Genomic DNA, 15,310 nt, shown 5'->3' with positions numbered 1-15,310 from the left:
TGATCCAGGTGGGATGAAAGACAGTAGGAAAAGATTCCATTGGAAAGACAAGTTGAATCTGGATTGTTAAAGATCTAGGAAGTTTGAACTGTATTTTGTTAGCAGTGTAAAGATTTTTAAGGTTTTTGAGAAACAAAGTGCTATCAGCAAAGTACTGCTTTCCAAAGATACATCTGGGAGTCAGGTGTAGAACAAACTGAAGTATTGAGAAACTGGAGGCCAGAACACAAGTTAAGCAGATATTGCATCATCCAGAAAGATAATAAGGGCCTGAATTAGAGTAGTAACAATGTTCTTGGAAAGCACACTGGAAAGGACATTAATTTGGGGTAATTTTAAGAATTGGCCAGAATGTGATATGTTGGGTCAAGAAATGAGAGAAGTACTTCAGGAATGGTGACATGAGGAGCTTTGTGGACTCTCTTCCCAGCAAAAGAAGCACAACTGGTGAAATGTATTGTCCTAAGGGCATACAGCAAGGAAACAATTATTCAAGGAAATCTGCTAAATCTGAGTAAGAACAACAATAGTCTGTGGCATATGAGCCACGACCAACTCTCTCCCTTCATCCCCCTCAGCTCCATGTTGCTGAAGCTTTGTTTCAGGCAAGAGAAGCCAAGAGATCTGGGGATCCCTTCTTCCACCTAGCCTCCATGCAGAGGGTGGAAGCTGTATCCATGCTGCAAAAGACCAGGACTACTGGGGTCTGACTACCATAACCCATCTAATCATAGGATGTAGGTTCCATGTCAGGAGACCAGCCAAGAAAAATAGGGTGTGCTGCCACTGGCCAGCAGCCTACTCATAGAACAGAGATGTCACTCAGAGAAGTGGGCTTCTGTCCCCACCCCCAGGTCCTAAGCAGTGGTGCAGAGGGTTCTGCCCAGGGGGAGGGGCAGGCCATAGGAATACAGCTCTCCCTAAGGGGACTGACTTTATTTGGGGACAGAGTCTGGGGAAGTTAAAACCTAAAGGTGCTGTCAAAAACAATGGAAATTTTGGTGGTGAGCAATTAAGAGGAGACTGGTAGCTCCATGAGAACAATAAATGAAACAGCAGTCAAAATATTCAAAGCTCTAATGACTGAAAACTTTCTAAGTTTGATGAAAAACATTAATCTACACATCTAAGAAGCTCAATCAACTACAAGTAGGGTAAATGCAAAGAGATCAACACCCAAGACACATCATGTCCAATGGTTGAAAGACAAAGACAAAAAACTTAAAAGCAACAAGATAAAATGACTCCTCACATACAAAGAAATCCCAATAAAATTAACAGCTGAATCCTCATCAGATCAGGAACAAGACAAGGGTATCCACTCTCGCCACTTCTATTCAACATTGTCCTGGAGGTTCTAGCCAGAACACTTAGGCAAGTAAAATATATGAAAGGCATCCAGATTGGAAAGGAAAAAGCAAAACTATCTCTATTAGAGATGACATGATCTTGTATGTGGAAAATCCTAGAGAATCAACTGAAAACTATTAGAACTAATACATGTGTTCAGCAGGGTTGCAGGACATAAGTTCAATGCACAAAATTTGGTTGTGTTTCTATTCACTAACAATTTGAAAATGAAATTAAGAAAGTTCCTTTTATAATAACATCAATAAGAATAAAATACTTAGGAATAAGCTTAACAGGTGTAAGACTTATACACTAAAAACTACATCATTGAATTAATTCAAGATCAAAATAGGGCTTCCCTGCTGGCGCAGTGGTTAAGAATCCGCCTGCCAATGCAAGGGACATGGGTTTGAGCCCTGGTCTGGGAAGATCCCACATGCTGCGGAGCAACTAAGCCCGTGCGCCACAACTACTGAAGCCCGCATGCGTAGAGTCTGTGCTCCACAACAAGAGAAGCCTCCACAATGAGAAGCCCACGCACCACAATGAAGAGTAGCCCCCACTCGCCGCAACTAGAGAAAGCCTGCACACAGCAATGAAGACCCAACACAGCCAAAAAATAAATTAATTAATTTTTTTAAAAGATCTAAATACATGGAGCAATAATCCATGCTCATGGATGGGAAGACTTAATATTCTTAAGTTGGAATACCCCCTCAGATTGATCTACAGATTCAACACAGTCCCAACCAAATTTCCTCTAGCTTATTGGTAGAAATTCACATGCTGATCCTAAAAGTCATGTGGAGATGCAGGTGACCCAGAATAGTTATAACAATCTTTAAAGAGAATAATAAATTTGGAGATATCACATTTCCTGATTGCAACACATCCATCACCTCACATAGTTACCCCTTCTTTTCAGTGTAGGGAGAACACTTAAGATCTACTCTCCTAACAAATTTCAAGTATATAGTATAGTATTACTAACTATAGTTACTATGCTATACATAGATCCCCAGAACTTATTCATTTTATAACTAAAAGTTTGTACCCTTTGACCAACCTTTCCCCATTTTCCTCACTGCCCCCATCCCCTCCCCAGTACCTGGTAACTATCATTCTACTGTCTGGTTATATGAGTTTGACTTTTTTAGATTTCACATATAAGTGAGATCATATAGTATTTGTCTTTCTCAGTCTGGTTTATTTCACTTACCACAGTGACCTCCAGGTTCATCCATGTTGTTGCAAATGGCAGGATTTCCTTGTATGTGACTGAATGATATTCCATTGTATATGCAGTTGACCCTTGAACAACATGGGTTTCAACTGCGTGGGTCAACTTATACATGTATTTTTTTCAATAGTAAATACTACACTACTATACTATCCGCAGCTGGTTGAATCCATGGATGCAGAACCACAGATATGGAGGGCCAACTGTAAAGCTACACACGAATTTTCGACTGCATGGGGGTTGACACCCCTAACCCCACGTTGTTCAGGCATCAACTGTACACACGTACCACATTTTCTTTATCCATTCATTTGTCAACAACTTAGGTCAACTTAGGTTGTCAACTTAGGTTGTTTCCATATCTTGGTTATTGTGAATAATGCTGCAATGAATATGGGAATGCAGATATCTCTTCAAGATACTGATTTCATTTCCTTTGGATATATTTATACCCAGTAATGAGATTGTCAGATCATATGGTCTTTCTATTTTTAATTTTTTAAGGAACCTCCATACTGATTTCCATAATGACTATACCATTGAAAGACTCTTCAGTTACATTATAAGGTTTTATTTTAGCTAGCTGAATAGCAATGAAAAGTCTGACTCTTTTCTTCTCAGGACCGTAAGAGGCAATATGAACTGCTCAAACTTGAAAGATGCTTCCAGAAACAGTCTAATGTGCTCAGACGTAAAACTGAGGAGGTAAGAAAATCCAATCTGCTAGGTCAAGTGTATTATCACTTTCAGGCTTGGATGATGGCAGAGTAGTATCCCTTAAATGAGCCAGTGTCCTGAGAAACCAGGGATAACAGTCTTGACCAGCAGTTCCTAAGTATTGATCCCTGTTTGTCATGAACTGTGAGCAGATAAAAACCTGATGAAAATGGCACTATTCAAATAAGGATTTTTTTCTAATTGGGCTTGCTTCTTTCCAAACAAAACAAAACAAAACAAAAAGCAGAGTAATTCTGATATATGACATTTCCAGACGCTTTCAATCTGCAGTGCTTCCTTGAAATTGTGTGCCTCCCCTAGACTTTAAAGCAGTAGCTGTTCACCAGTGTTATGTACATGGAGACTTATAAATGTCGTTCCTATAAGAATTCAAACCCATAGAATTTTTTATTTTTCTTGACTAATATGCTAGAAATTAGAATGTCTTTATTTTTTATTATGTTAATATAAATTCTTTTATTGAAGTAGAATATATATACCTAAAAAGGGCACAAATATTGTGTACATCTCCACGAGTTATTCCAAAGTGAAAAAACCTGCACAACCATCAACCTAAGACAAACAAGTCACTACTAGAACCTTAGAACTTCATCCCCACCCCCCACCTGTTCTCTCTCCAAATGACGAGTCCTTCCCTCTTGCTCAGAGGTAACGACTGTCCTGACTTCTAACACTACAAATTATTTTTCCTGGTTTTGAAGGGAATTACAGAGAATGAAGTGCATCTTGTTTCTTTCATTTGGTAGTAGAATTGTAATAAACACCAATGCTGTTGCACGTAGGGGTGGTTTGCTCTGAACTTGCATTTCAGTATCTTTTGGCACAGGTACGTGAGCATTTCTGGTGAGTTATACCTAGTGGGGAAATTACGAATCCCAGGGATTGTGTATGTTCAAGTTTAGTTAATAATGACAAACCATTTTCCATGGTATTTGTACCAAAGTTTACTCACACCAGCCATGGATAAGAGTTTCAGTTGCTCCATATCCTCACTAACCTGGGGATTGTCAGTCATTTTATTTTTCATCGTAGCCACTCCAGGGTTTGAGTAAAAGCATCTCACTGGGTTCTAATTTGTATTTCTCAGATGATTAGCTGTATGAATCATCAGATACATAATTAATGAAGAATGTTCTTTCTACCCTTCAATTCAACATTACTATGAGCCATTTTTATTTAGGCAGCAGCTGCCAACAAGCGTCTCAAGGATGCTCTCCAAAAACAACGAGAGGTCGCAGAAAAGCGGAAGGAGACTCAGAGCCGTGGAATGGAAGGCACTACAGCTCGAGTGAAGGTATGGACAACTTGAACTGCCATTTGTCTTATGTACATTGGGGATAGGAAAAAATGGGAAGTAGCCGTCTTTTCGTTTAGAAGTAAACACTACAAAATCTGGAGTTCTACCTGAAAGCGTTATTTCCTAAAGATATGATTATCTCTGAACGGTTGTTAAAGACCATGAGTAGTGAACCCTTTCTATCCCTGCCCCTGTTCAGTTAATTTTTTAAGTTTTATTGAGGTATACTTTACCTACAATAAGTTATACATATTTAAAGTGTACAGTTTAATAAGTTTTGACACAGATATGCACCCATTAAATCATCACCACAATCAAGATAAAGTCAATGTCCATCAGGACCAAAACTTTCTTCGTACCCCTTTGTAATCCCTCCCTCCCCTCCCCAGTCTATCCCTCTATGCCCCATCTCCAGGCAGCCATTAATCTGCTTTCTGTCACTGGATTTTCTACATAGACGATCACATCATCTGCACATAGGGACAATTTTATTTATCCTTACCCATTCTGTATGCCTTAAAAAAAAAACTTTCTTGCCTTATTGTACTTGCTAGAACCTCCAATAAAATATCGAATAGAATAGGTGAAAAGAGGGCATCCTTGCTTTGTTCCCAATCTTAGAGAGAAAGCATTCAGCCTTTCACCATTAAGTACGATATTAGCTATAGGTTTTCTATATATGTTCTTTATCAGGTTGAAGAAGTTCTTGTCTATTCCTAGTTTGCTGAAAGTTTTTATGATGAATAGATGTTGGGTTTTTTCAAAAGTTTTTTCTGAATCTTCTTGAGATGACCTTATGGTTTCTGATCTTTTTGAGATAATCTTCTTGAGGTGATCTTATGATCTTATAGTTGGTTTGTTTGTTTTTATTCAGTATAGCAAATGACATTGATTTTCTTCCAATTTATTTTATTAAGGTATAACTGATGTACAGTAAGATCTACCCTTTTTACTGTAGTTCTGCAAGTTTTAACATCATATATAGGTGTATAACCACCACCACAATAAAAATATAGAATAGTTCTATATTCCCCTATAACACTTTGTAGTCAGTTTCTCCCACATCCATATGCTGGCCCTTCACAAACACTGATCTGTATTCTGTCATTATTATTTTCACTTTGCATTGCATCAGTGTCATATAATTGGAAACATACAGTATGGCTTCTCTCACTTAGCATAAGGCATTTGATATTCATCCATGTTGTTGCCTGTATTATTCCATCGTATGGATGTTCCACAGTTTATCTATTCGCCTGTTAAAGGTTATCTTGGAGTCTTTTTTTTTTTCCTAGTTTTTGGTGATCATGAATAAGGCCACTATAAAGACATTCACATACAGGTTTCTGTATAACAAAGGTAGTCATTTCACTTGGGTAAATACCTAGGAGTGGGATTGCTCGGTCATATGGTAAGTGTATGTTTAACTTTATAAGAAACTGCCAAGGGACTTCCCTAGTGGTCCAGTGGTAAAGAATCCACCTTCCAATGCAGAGGACGCAGGTTCGATCCCTGGTAGGGGAACTAAGATCCCACACGCCGCGGGGCAACTAAGCCTGCACACCACAACTACTGAGTGTGCGCACCTCACCTAGAGAGCCCGAGTGCTGCAAACTACAGAGCCCATGCGCCACAACTAGGGAGAAGCCCTTGTGCCTCAACAAAGAGCCCGAGAGCTGCAACGAAAGATCCCACATGCCGCAACAAAGATCCCACGTGCCACAACTAAGACCTGACACAGCCAAAAATAAAATTTTTAAAAATCTAATAATATCAAAACAATAAAAAGTTAAAAAAAAAGAAAAACTGCCAAATTATTTATCTAGTTGTTCAGTGCTGGTATATAGAAATACAACTGATTTTTGTATATTAACTTTTATCTTCTGGTTTTATTAGTTTAGTGGCTATTTTGTAGGTTCTTTGGGACTCTCTACATAGACAATCATGCCATCTATAAATAGTTTTATTTCTTCCTTTATAATCTATATGTCTTTTATTTATTTTACTTGCCCTGTTGCACTGGCTAGGACATTCAGGATGATGTTGAATAGGAGTAGTGACAGTAGAAACCCTTCTGCTATTCCTGATCTCAGGGGAACAGTATTCAGTCTTTACCATTAAGTATGACATTAGCTATAGGTTTTTCATAGAGGCTCTTTATCAGCTTAAGGAAGTTCTTATCTATTCTTAGTTTGCTGTGAGTTTTTATCCTGAGTGGATATAATTTTCTTTTTTTGGCCACGCCGTGCAGTTTGTGGGATCTTACTTCCCTGACCAGGGATCAAACCCAGGCCCCCAGCAGTGAAAGTGCCAAGTCCTAACCACTGGACCACCAGGGAATTTCCAATGAGTGTATATAAATTTTGTCAAATACTTTTTGTCTCTAGTTTGTTGATTTGGTGAATGACTTTGATGTTCACATATGGAACCAGCCTTGCATTCTTTGAATAAATTCCACTTGGTTGTGATATATCATCCTTTTTATGTATTGTTGAATTCAACAATACATAAAATTAAAATTTTGCTAAAATAAAAATTTCGTGTGAAATTTTTGCATCTGTGTTCATGAGGGATATTGGTCTGTTGTTTTCTTGTAGGGTCTTTGTCTGGTTTTGGTATCAAGGCCTCTTAGAATACGTTAGAAACTATTGCCCCCTCTTCAATTTTCTGTAAGAGTTTGTATAGAACTAATATTATTTTTTCCTTAAAAGTTTGGTACGGGGACTTCCCTGGTGGTCCAGTGGTTAAGAATCCGCCTTCTAATGCAGGGGATTGCGGGTTCCATCCCTGGTAAGGGAACTAAGATCCCGCACACCACGGGGCAGCTAAGCCCACGCACCGCAACTACTGAGCCCGTGTGCCGCAACTACAGAGCCCACACGCTCTGGAGCCCATGCGCCACAACTACGGAGCCCACACGCTGCAACAAAAGATCCGGCATGCCGCAACTAAGACTCGATGCAGCCATAAATAAATAAATAAATATTTTTAAAAATAAAAATAAAAATCCTTAAAAAAAAAAGAAGAGGAAGTTTAGTACAGTTCACAAGTTAAGCCATCTGGAACTGAAGGATGTTTTTGTTAGTTGTTGCTTTTGGTGGGGAGGAGGCGTTAACTGTAATTTAGTTTTCTAAATAGATATAGGGCTGTTCGGGTTATATATTTCCTCTTGAGTGAGCTTTGGTGGTTTGTGTGTTTTGTCTAAATTGTCAAATTTATTGGTGTGAAGTTATTCATAATATTCCTTTATTATCCTTCTAATGTGTGTAAAAACTGTAGTAATGTCCTCTATCTCCTTCCTGTTATTGATATTTTGTGTCTTTTCTCCTTTTTTTTTTTTTTTTTTTTTTGCAGTATACGGACCTCTCACCGCCGTGGCCTCTCCCGCCGCAGAGCACAGGCTCCAGACACGCAGGCCCAGCGGCCATGGCTCATGGGCCCAGCCGCCCCGCAGCACGTGGGATCCTCCCGGACCGGGGCACAAACTCACATCCCCTGCATCGGCAGGCGGACTTCCAACCACTGCGCCACCAGGGAAGCCCTCTCCTTTTTCTTGATCAGTTTGGCTAAGGTTTATCAAGGAACCAGCTCATTCTTACAAATGGTTAAAATAGTAAATTTTAGGGCTTCCCTGGTGGTGCAGTGGTTGAGAGTCCACCTGCCGATGCAGGGGACACGGGTTCGTGCCCTGGTCTGGGAAGATCCCACATGCTGCAGAGCAGCTGGGTCCCTGAGCCATGGCCGCTGAGCCTGCGTGTCTGGAGCCTGTGCTCCACAACGGGAGAGGCCACAACAGTGAGAGGCCCGTGTACCGCAAAAAAAAAAAGTAAATTTTATGTTATGTATATTTTACCACAATTAAAAACAATACCCCCAGAACCCTAGCTCATTAATTTCCAATCTGACCTTTATTATTTCCTTGTTTCTGCTTTGGATTTAATTGGCTTTTTTTTTAACTTTCTTAAAAGTGGAACCTGAGGTCATTGATTTGAGTTCTTTTCTTTTCTAATATAAACATGTAGTGCTATAAATTTCCCCTTCAATACTCCTTTAATGACATCCCACAAATTTTGATAGTTGTTTTCATTCAATTCAAAATGCATTCTAATTTCCCTGTTGATTTCTTCTTTGATCCACAGTTATTTAAAATGATGTTATTTAGTTTCCAAATATTAGGGGATTTTTCCAAATATCTTTCTGTTATGATTTATAATTTAATTTCATTATGGTTAGAGAGTATCCTTTATATAACTTGAATCCTTTGAATTTATTGAGACTTATTATGGCCTAGAATATGGTCTTGGCAAATGTTCAAACTGTGTGTACTTGAGAAGAATGTATATTCTGCTATTGTTGGATAGAGTGTTCTATAAATGTCAATCATGTTAATTTGATTGATTGTGCCATTCATTTCTACTGTATTCTTGCTGATTTTCTGCCTACTTGTTCTATCGGTTACTTAGAGATGGGTATTGAAATCTTCAATTAGAATTATGGATTTGTCTTTTTCTTATTATAGTTCTGGTTTTGCTCCATATATTTTGAAGCTCTGTTTTTAGAGGCATAAACATATAAGATTAATTGATCCGTTTATTATAATAATAATAAGTTTAGGGCTTCCTTGGTGGCGCAGTGGTTGAGAGTCCTCCTGCCGATGCAGGGGACGCAGGTTCGTGCCCCGGTCTGGGAAGATCCCACATGCCGTGGAGCGGCTGGGCCCGTGAGCCATGGCTACTGAGCCTGTGTGTCCGGAGCCTGTGCTCTGCAACGGGAGAGGCCACAACAGTGAGAGGCCCACGTACCGCTAAAAAAAAAAAAAAAAGTTTATTATTATGATCATTTTTATCCCTAGCAATATTCTTTGTTCTGAAATCTACTTTTTCTGATAATAATATAGTCCCTCCAGCTTTCTTTTAATGTTCGCATGGTATATTTTTTAAAATCCTTTTAGCTTTAACCTCTTTGTGCCTTTGTGTGTTTTTAAAGTGTTTTTCTTGTAGGCAGTATACAGTTGAGTCTAGCTTTTTTAATCCAGTCTGACAATCTGCATTTTAATTGGGGTGTTTAGACCATTTACATTTAATGTGATTATTGATATGGGTTGATTTGAATCTATCATATTGCTATTTGTTTTCTATTTGTCCCATCTGTTCTTCATTCCCTTTTCCTTGTTTTCTGGCTTCTTTTGGATCAATTGAGTATTTTTATGATTCCATATTATCTCCTTTGTTGGCTTATATATGATTTTGTTTCAGATATTTTGGTGCTTTGTATATTAGGGGCATAAACATTAAGGATTAAGTTGTCTTGAATAATTGACTCCCTTACCATTATGAAATTATCTTTTCTTTATCCTTGATAATATTCCTCTTTTTTCTTTCAGTTTTACTGAGATAAATTGATAAACAGCACTGCAAAAGTTTAAGGTGTATAGCATAGTGATTTGACTTATATGCATCTTGAAATGATTATCACAGTAAGTTTAGTGAGCATCCATCATTCATATAGATACAAAATTAAAGAAATAGAGCTTCCCTGGTGGCACAGTGGTTGAGAGTCCGCCTGCCGATGCAGGGGACATGGGTTCGTGCCCCGGTCCGGGAAGATCCCACATGCCGTGGAGTGGCTGGGCCCGTGAGCTGTGGCCACTGAGCCTGCACGTCCGGAGCCTGTGCTCCACAACAGGAGAGGCCACAACAGTGAGAGGCCCGCGTACCGCAAAAAAAAAAAAAAAAGAGAGAGAAATAGAAAAGAATTTTTTTTCTTGTGATGAGAACTCTTAGGATTTAGTCTTTTAACAACTTTTATATATAGCATACAGCAGTGTTAATTATATTTATCATGTTGTACATTACATCCCTAGTACTTACTTAATCTTATAACTGGAAGTTTGTACCTTTGACTGCCTCTCTGGTAACCACAAATCTGATCTTTTTTTCTATGAGTTTGTTAGTTTGTTTATTTTTGAAGTATAATTGACCTACAGCACTATGTTAGTTCCTATTACACAGCAGTGATTCAATATTTCTATACATTTTTAAATGATCACCATGATAAGTCTAGTTGCAGTATGTCACCATGCAAAGATATTATATAGTTATTGACTATATTCCCCACACTGTACATTTCATACCCTTGACTCCTTTATTTTGCAACTGGAAGTTTGTACCTCTTAATCTCCCTCACCTATTTCTTTCCTCCCTCTATGCCTCTCCCCCTGGCAATCACCTGTTTGTTCCCTATATCTATAACTGTTTCTGTTTTGTTATGTTCATTTGTTTTGTTTTTTAGATTCCACTTATAAGTGAAATCACGCAGTTTTTGTCTTTCTCTGTCTGACTTATTTCACTAAGCATAATATCCTCTAGGTACATTCATGTTGTCACAAATGGCAAGATTTCATTCTTATGGCTGAGTAATATTCCATCATATATACATATATATATCTCACATCTTCTTTATCCATTCATCTATTGGTGGCACTTAGGCTGCTTCCGTATCTTGGCTATTGTAAATAATGCTGCAATGAACATAGAGGTACATATGTCTTTTCTAATTAGTGTTTTTGTTTTCTTTGGATAAATACCCAGGAGTGGAATTGCTGGATCATATGGCAGTTCTATTTTTAATTTTTTGAGAGAATCTCCATACTGTTTTCCATAGTGGCTGCACCAATTTACCTTCCCACCAACAGTGCATGAGGGTTCCCTTTTCTCCACATCCTCACCAACACTTGTTTTTGTTTTTTTACTTTTTATTTTATATTAGAATACAGTTGATTAACAATGTTGTGACAGTTTCAGGTATACACACTGCTGTATTTAAAATGGATAACCAACACTTGTTATTTGTTGTCTTTTTGATAATAGCCATTCTGACAGGTGTGAGGTGATATCTCACTGTGGTTTTGATTTGCATTTCCCTGATGATTAGCCATGTTGAACATCTTTTCATGTGCCTGTTGGCCATCTGTATGTCTTCTTTGGAAAAATGTCTATTCAGATCCTCTATCCACTTTTAAACCTGGTTGTTCGTTTTTGTTTGTTTGTTTGTTTTTGATGTTGAATTGTATGAGTTCTTTGTGTATTTTGGATATTAACCCATATCAGATATATCGTTTGCAAATATCTTCTCCCCTTCAGTAGGTGGCCTTTTGTTGATAGTTTCCTTCACTGTGCAAGAGCTTTTAGTTTGATATAATCCCATTTGTTTATTTTTGCTTTTCTTCCCTTGCCTGAGGAGACATAGCCCCCAAAATATTACTAAGGCTGATGTCAAAGAGCTTACTGCCTATGTTTTCTTCTAAAAAGATTTATCGTTTCGGGTCTTACATTTAGGTCTTTGATCCATTTTGAATCTATTTTTGTGCATGGTGTGAGAGAGTAGTCCAGTTTGATTCTTTTGCATCTAGCTGTCCAATTTTCCCAGCACCATTTATTGAAGAGGCTGTCTTTTCCCCATTGGTATATTCTTGCCTCCATTGTCATAGATTTATTACCCATATAAGTGTGGGTTCATTTCTGGGCCCTCTATTCTGTTCCATTTATCCATGTGTCTGTTTTTGTGCCAGTACCGTACTGTTTTGATTACTGTGGCATTGTAGTATAGTTTGAAATCAAGGAGCATGATACCTCCAGTCTTTGTTCTTCTTAATAATATTCTTTGAAGTAAATTCTATATTATTTGATATTAATATATCCACTCCAGCTTTCTTTGATTACTCTTAGCATGGTATATCTTCATCCAAAAGTGAAAGGTTTCTCAGGGATGGTTACTTTTTTAAAAACTGAATTTAGTTAATTTTGTTTGCTTTTTTAAAAAATTCCATTCATCTATTTTAAAGATTAATAATAGTTATCTATTTATTAAATAGAACAGATAATCTAAATATACTTCAGTTCTATATTATGACTTGTTAAGGACAAAGGTTAAGGAGAAAGTGGAGAAGGTAAAGACAGAATACATAGAAATGCTAGGATATCTGGAGAAAGATTTTCTGCAGAAAACTTTTCTTGTGGCCTTTTGGGATATTGCTGTTAAAGGCTCTTAGAGCATTATTGGGATTTTTGGTCAGTGTAGGCACAAATGGAAATCTCACTTCTAGTCACTTGGGCTCTGGTCCAAGTGAAATTAAATCTGGAGCTGAATATAGCCCATGGGCCAGAGATTCCTCATCCCTAACCCACATCACTGATTTATCTTCTAGAGTTGGCTTGGAAATGAAATTGAGGTTATGGTCAGTACTGAGGAAGCCAAACGCCATCTGAGTGACCTTCTTGAAGACAGAAAGATCCTGGCTCAGGATGTGGCTCAACTCAAAGAAAAAGTGGAATCTGGGGAGAATCCACCTCCTAAACTCCGCGTAAGTGCCCTATGGAAATATGTTACCAATGGTCAGACTCCACACTCCCCAGAAGCCCTCACTACTTTGGAGAATTACTTTCCAAGTAGTACTTAACCCTCATCCCCAATATTCTTCTTTACAGAGGCGTACATTCTCACTTGCTGAACTGCGTGGTCAAGTTTCTGAGTCAGAGGATTCCATTACAAAGCAGATTGAAAGCCTAGAGACTGAAATGGAACTCAGGTAATGGGACTATGTCTAAGGCATTATAAAAATTTATGCCTTGAATCAAAATAGAACCTATCAATCAGTTATTCAAAAGCTTGTTTTTCAGAAGCTTTGTGATGTAGGAAATACAAGAGAAAGTAACGATTTTTTGAGCTATACACTTCACTAGACACGTTAGATACATTTTCTCATTCAGTCTCTCCCTATGAGGTATACCTTGTGAGGTAAGTATCATTCTTCTCACTTTAGAGATCTAAGCTAAAGTTCAAAGATCTTAAAAAATTTGCTAAAGTTTATACAGAACTGGGATTCAAAACTCAGTTTATCTAATTCCAAAGCCTATGGTCTTTATCATATACCACAAGAACTGACTAAAAACAAAACTTTAGAGGAACCCAAGAAATGATACCAGAAGATCAACAACCTGGGAGAAGGAGAATTAGAGATCATCAGCAAAGTAGATATAATATAATGCATAAGTAAAGTATCATGACCATTAAATGAGATTAGAAAGTAAAGTACATAGCACAGTACTTGGCATATTAGAAGTGCTCAATGAATGCTCTTCTCTTTAATCACTGTTACTTTCTTTTTAAGTATCTGTGAAATCTAGAAGAAACAGAACTTTGACAGATATTTTATAGTGTCTTAGGGTAATAGAATTTTATTGCCCAGAAGACCTTGGAGACCATTTCATTTGTTTTTAGCAACACATACTAGCTGTTTATCTTTGGATACGTCTTTAAGTTGCTCAACATTTGAGTTTCTGCTTTGTGCTGCACTGGATGCAGTTGGGATATACAGAAAGAATAGATGACATTGTCCTTGCTCTCGAGTAGAAACAGTATAATGACTGACAGTGGTGTGTTGGAATTGTTTGTTAAAATTTTAAGACGGTTGTAAACTGTTGAGAGCTTACAATTCCTTTGGTGAGAGTATTCACACTACAGAAACAAGCAAAAGCTACAAATCAGATCTGGTTTTTTAGGTACTGTTTGTTAAACATTTACCTGCACACCACTGTGCATAAGTAAATGATTATTTAAATGTAGGGCAGGTGCCAGGTAGAGGGCAATTAGACAGAGGTGACTTTAATCAAGGGAATTTCCCTAAGGACAAGAAAGGGCATTTGATAGATAAAACAACTCTGAAGTGTTCTGGCCCACCTCTTCCAAGAAGCCTTCCCTGACTCTTCATCCCTCACTAATTTTCCTCTTCTCTAAACTCCTTCAGAACTTACAGTACTCGGTCATGTAGTATAGATGATGTATGTTATCTTTATATTTATTAATTATTTTACATTGATTAGTCTTGTCAATCTAGACAGATTGTAAGCTTGTTAAAGGAAAGGACTATATATTAGACCAGGGTTCTCAAAGTGAGGTCTACAGACTCCTGGGGGGTCTCTGAGACCCTTTCAGGGAGTCTAGGTGACTCCCTGTTTTTATAATAATATTAAGACATTGTTTGCTGTTTTTACTACACTGACATTTGCCATGATACTGCAAAAGCAACAGTGGACAAAACTGCTAAAACCTTAGCTTGAATCAAAGCAGTGGCACAAACCTGTACTAACACTCATTGAATACTTCACCACCACACACTCTTGGTTTTACTTAAAAGCCAGTTTTACTTTTGGCTTTGATAAAGCAATAAAAATTATTAATTTTATTAAATCTCAACCCTTGAGTTCAGATCTTTTTAATATTCTGTGTGACAGAATGGGAAGAACACATAAACCACTTGTGCTGATGCCGAAGGATGTTTCTCTCGAGGAAAAGCACTTGTGCAATTGTTTGAGGTGTGAATTTAACAGGCCTCTTTTTTCATGGGACATCATTTTTACTTGAAAGAACGACTGACAGACAAACTATGGTTATTCAGACTTGGGTACTTGACAGACATTTTCTCAAAAATGAACCAAGTGAGCCTGTCAAGTCAAGGAAAACAAATGACAGTGTTTATCACCAAAAATAAAATTTGAGCTTTCAAGCAAAACTTAGAATTTTGGAAAATGTGTATCTGCCACTGTAAACTTGACAGTTTTTCATAACTTTTCTAATGAGACCAGTAGTGATATTAACAATTATGGTCTTTTTTATATTGTGTAATG

General features: G+C 37.8%; 1 protein-coding gene across 2 annotated transcripts in view; it reads left to right on the top strand.

Annotated features, from left to right (window-relative positions):
* KIF4A (kinesin family member 4A) overlaps positions 1-15,310 on the top strand; it is a 128,142-nt gene that overhangs the window by 89,571 nt on the left and 23,261 nt on the right. For both annotated transcript variants that reach the window (XM_081223312.1, XM_081223313.1), the window contains exons 19-22: positions 3,212-3,295; positions 4,509-4,622; positions 12,832-12,987; positions 13,112-13,212. In XM_081223312.1, coding sequence (XP_081079438.1) covers positions 3,212-3,295; positions 4,509-4,622; positions 12,832-12,987; positions 13,112-13,212 — 455 coding nt within the window. The remainder of the gene's footprint in view (positions 1-3,211; positions 3,296-4,508; positions 4,623-12,831; positions 12,988-13,111; positions 13,213-15,310) is intronic.

The sequence above is a fragment of the Mesoplodon bidens genome (genome assembly GCF_964165515.1).
Source record: "Mesoplodon bidens genome assembly, chromosome: X".
NCBI lineage: Eukaryota > Metazoa > Chordata > Mammalia > Artiodactyla > Ziphiidae > Mesoplodon > Mesoplodon bidens.
This window is presented reverse-complemented; position numbering and strand designations above follow the sequence as displayed.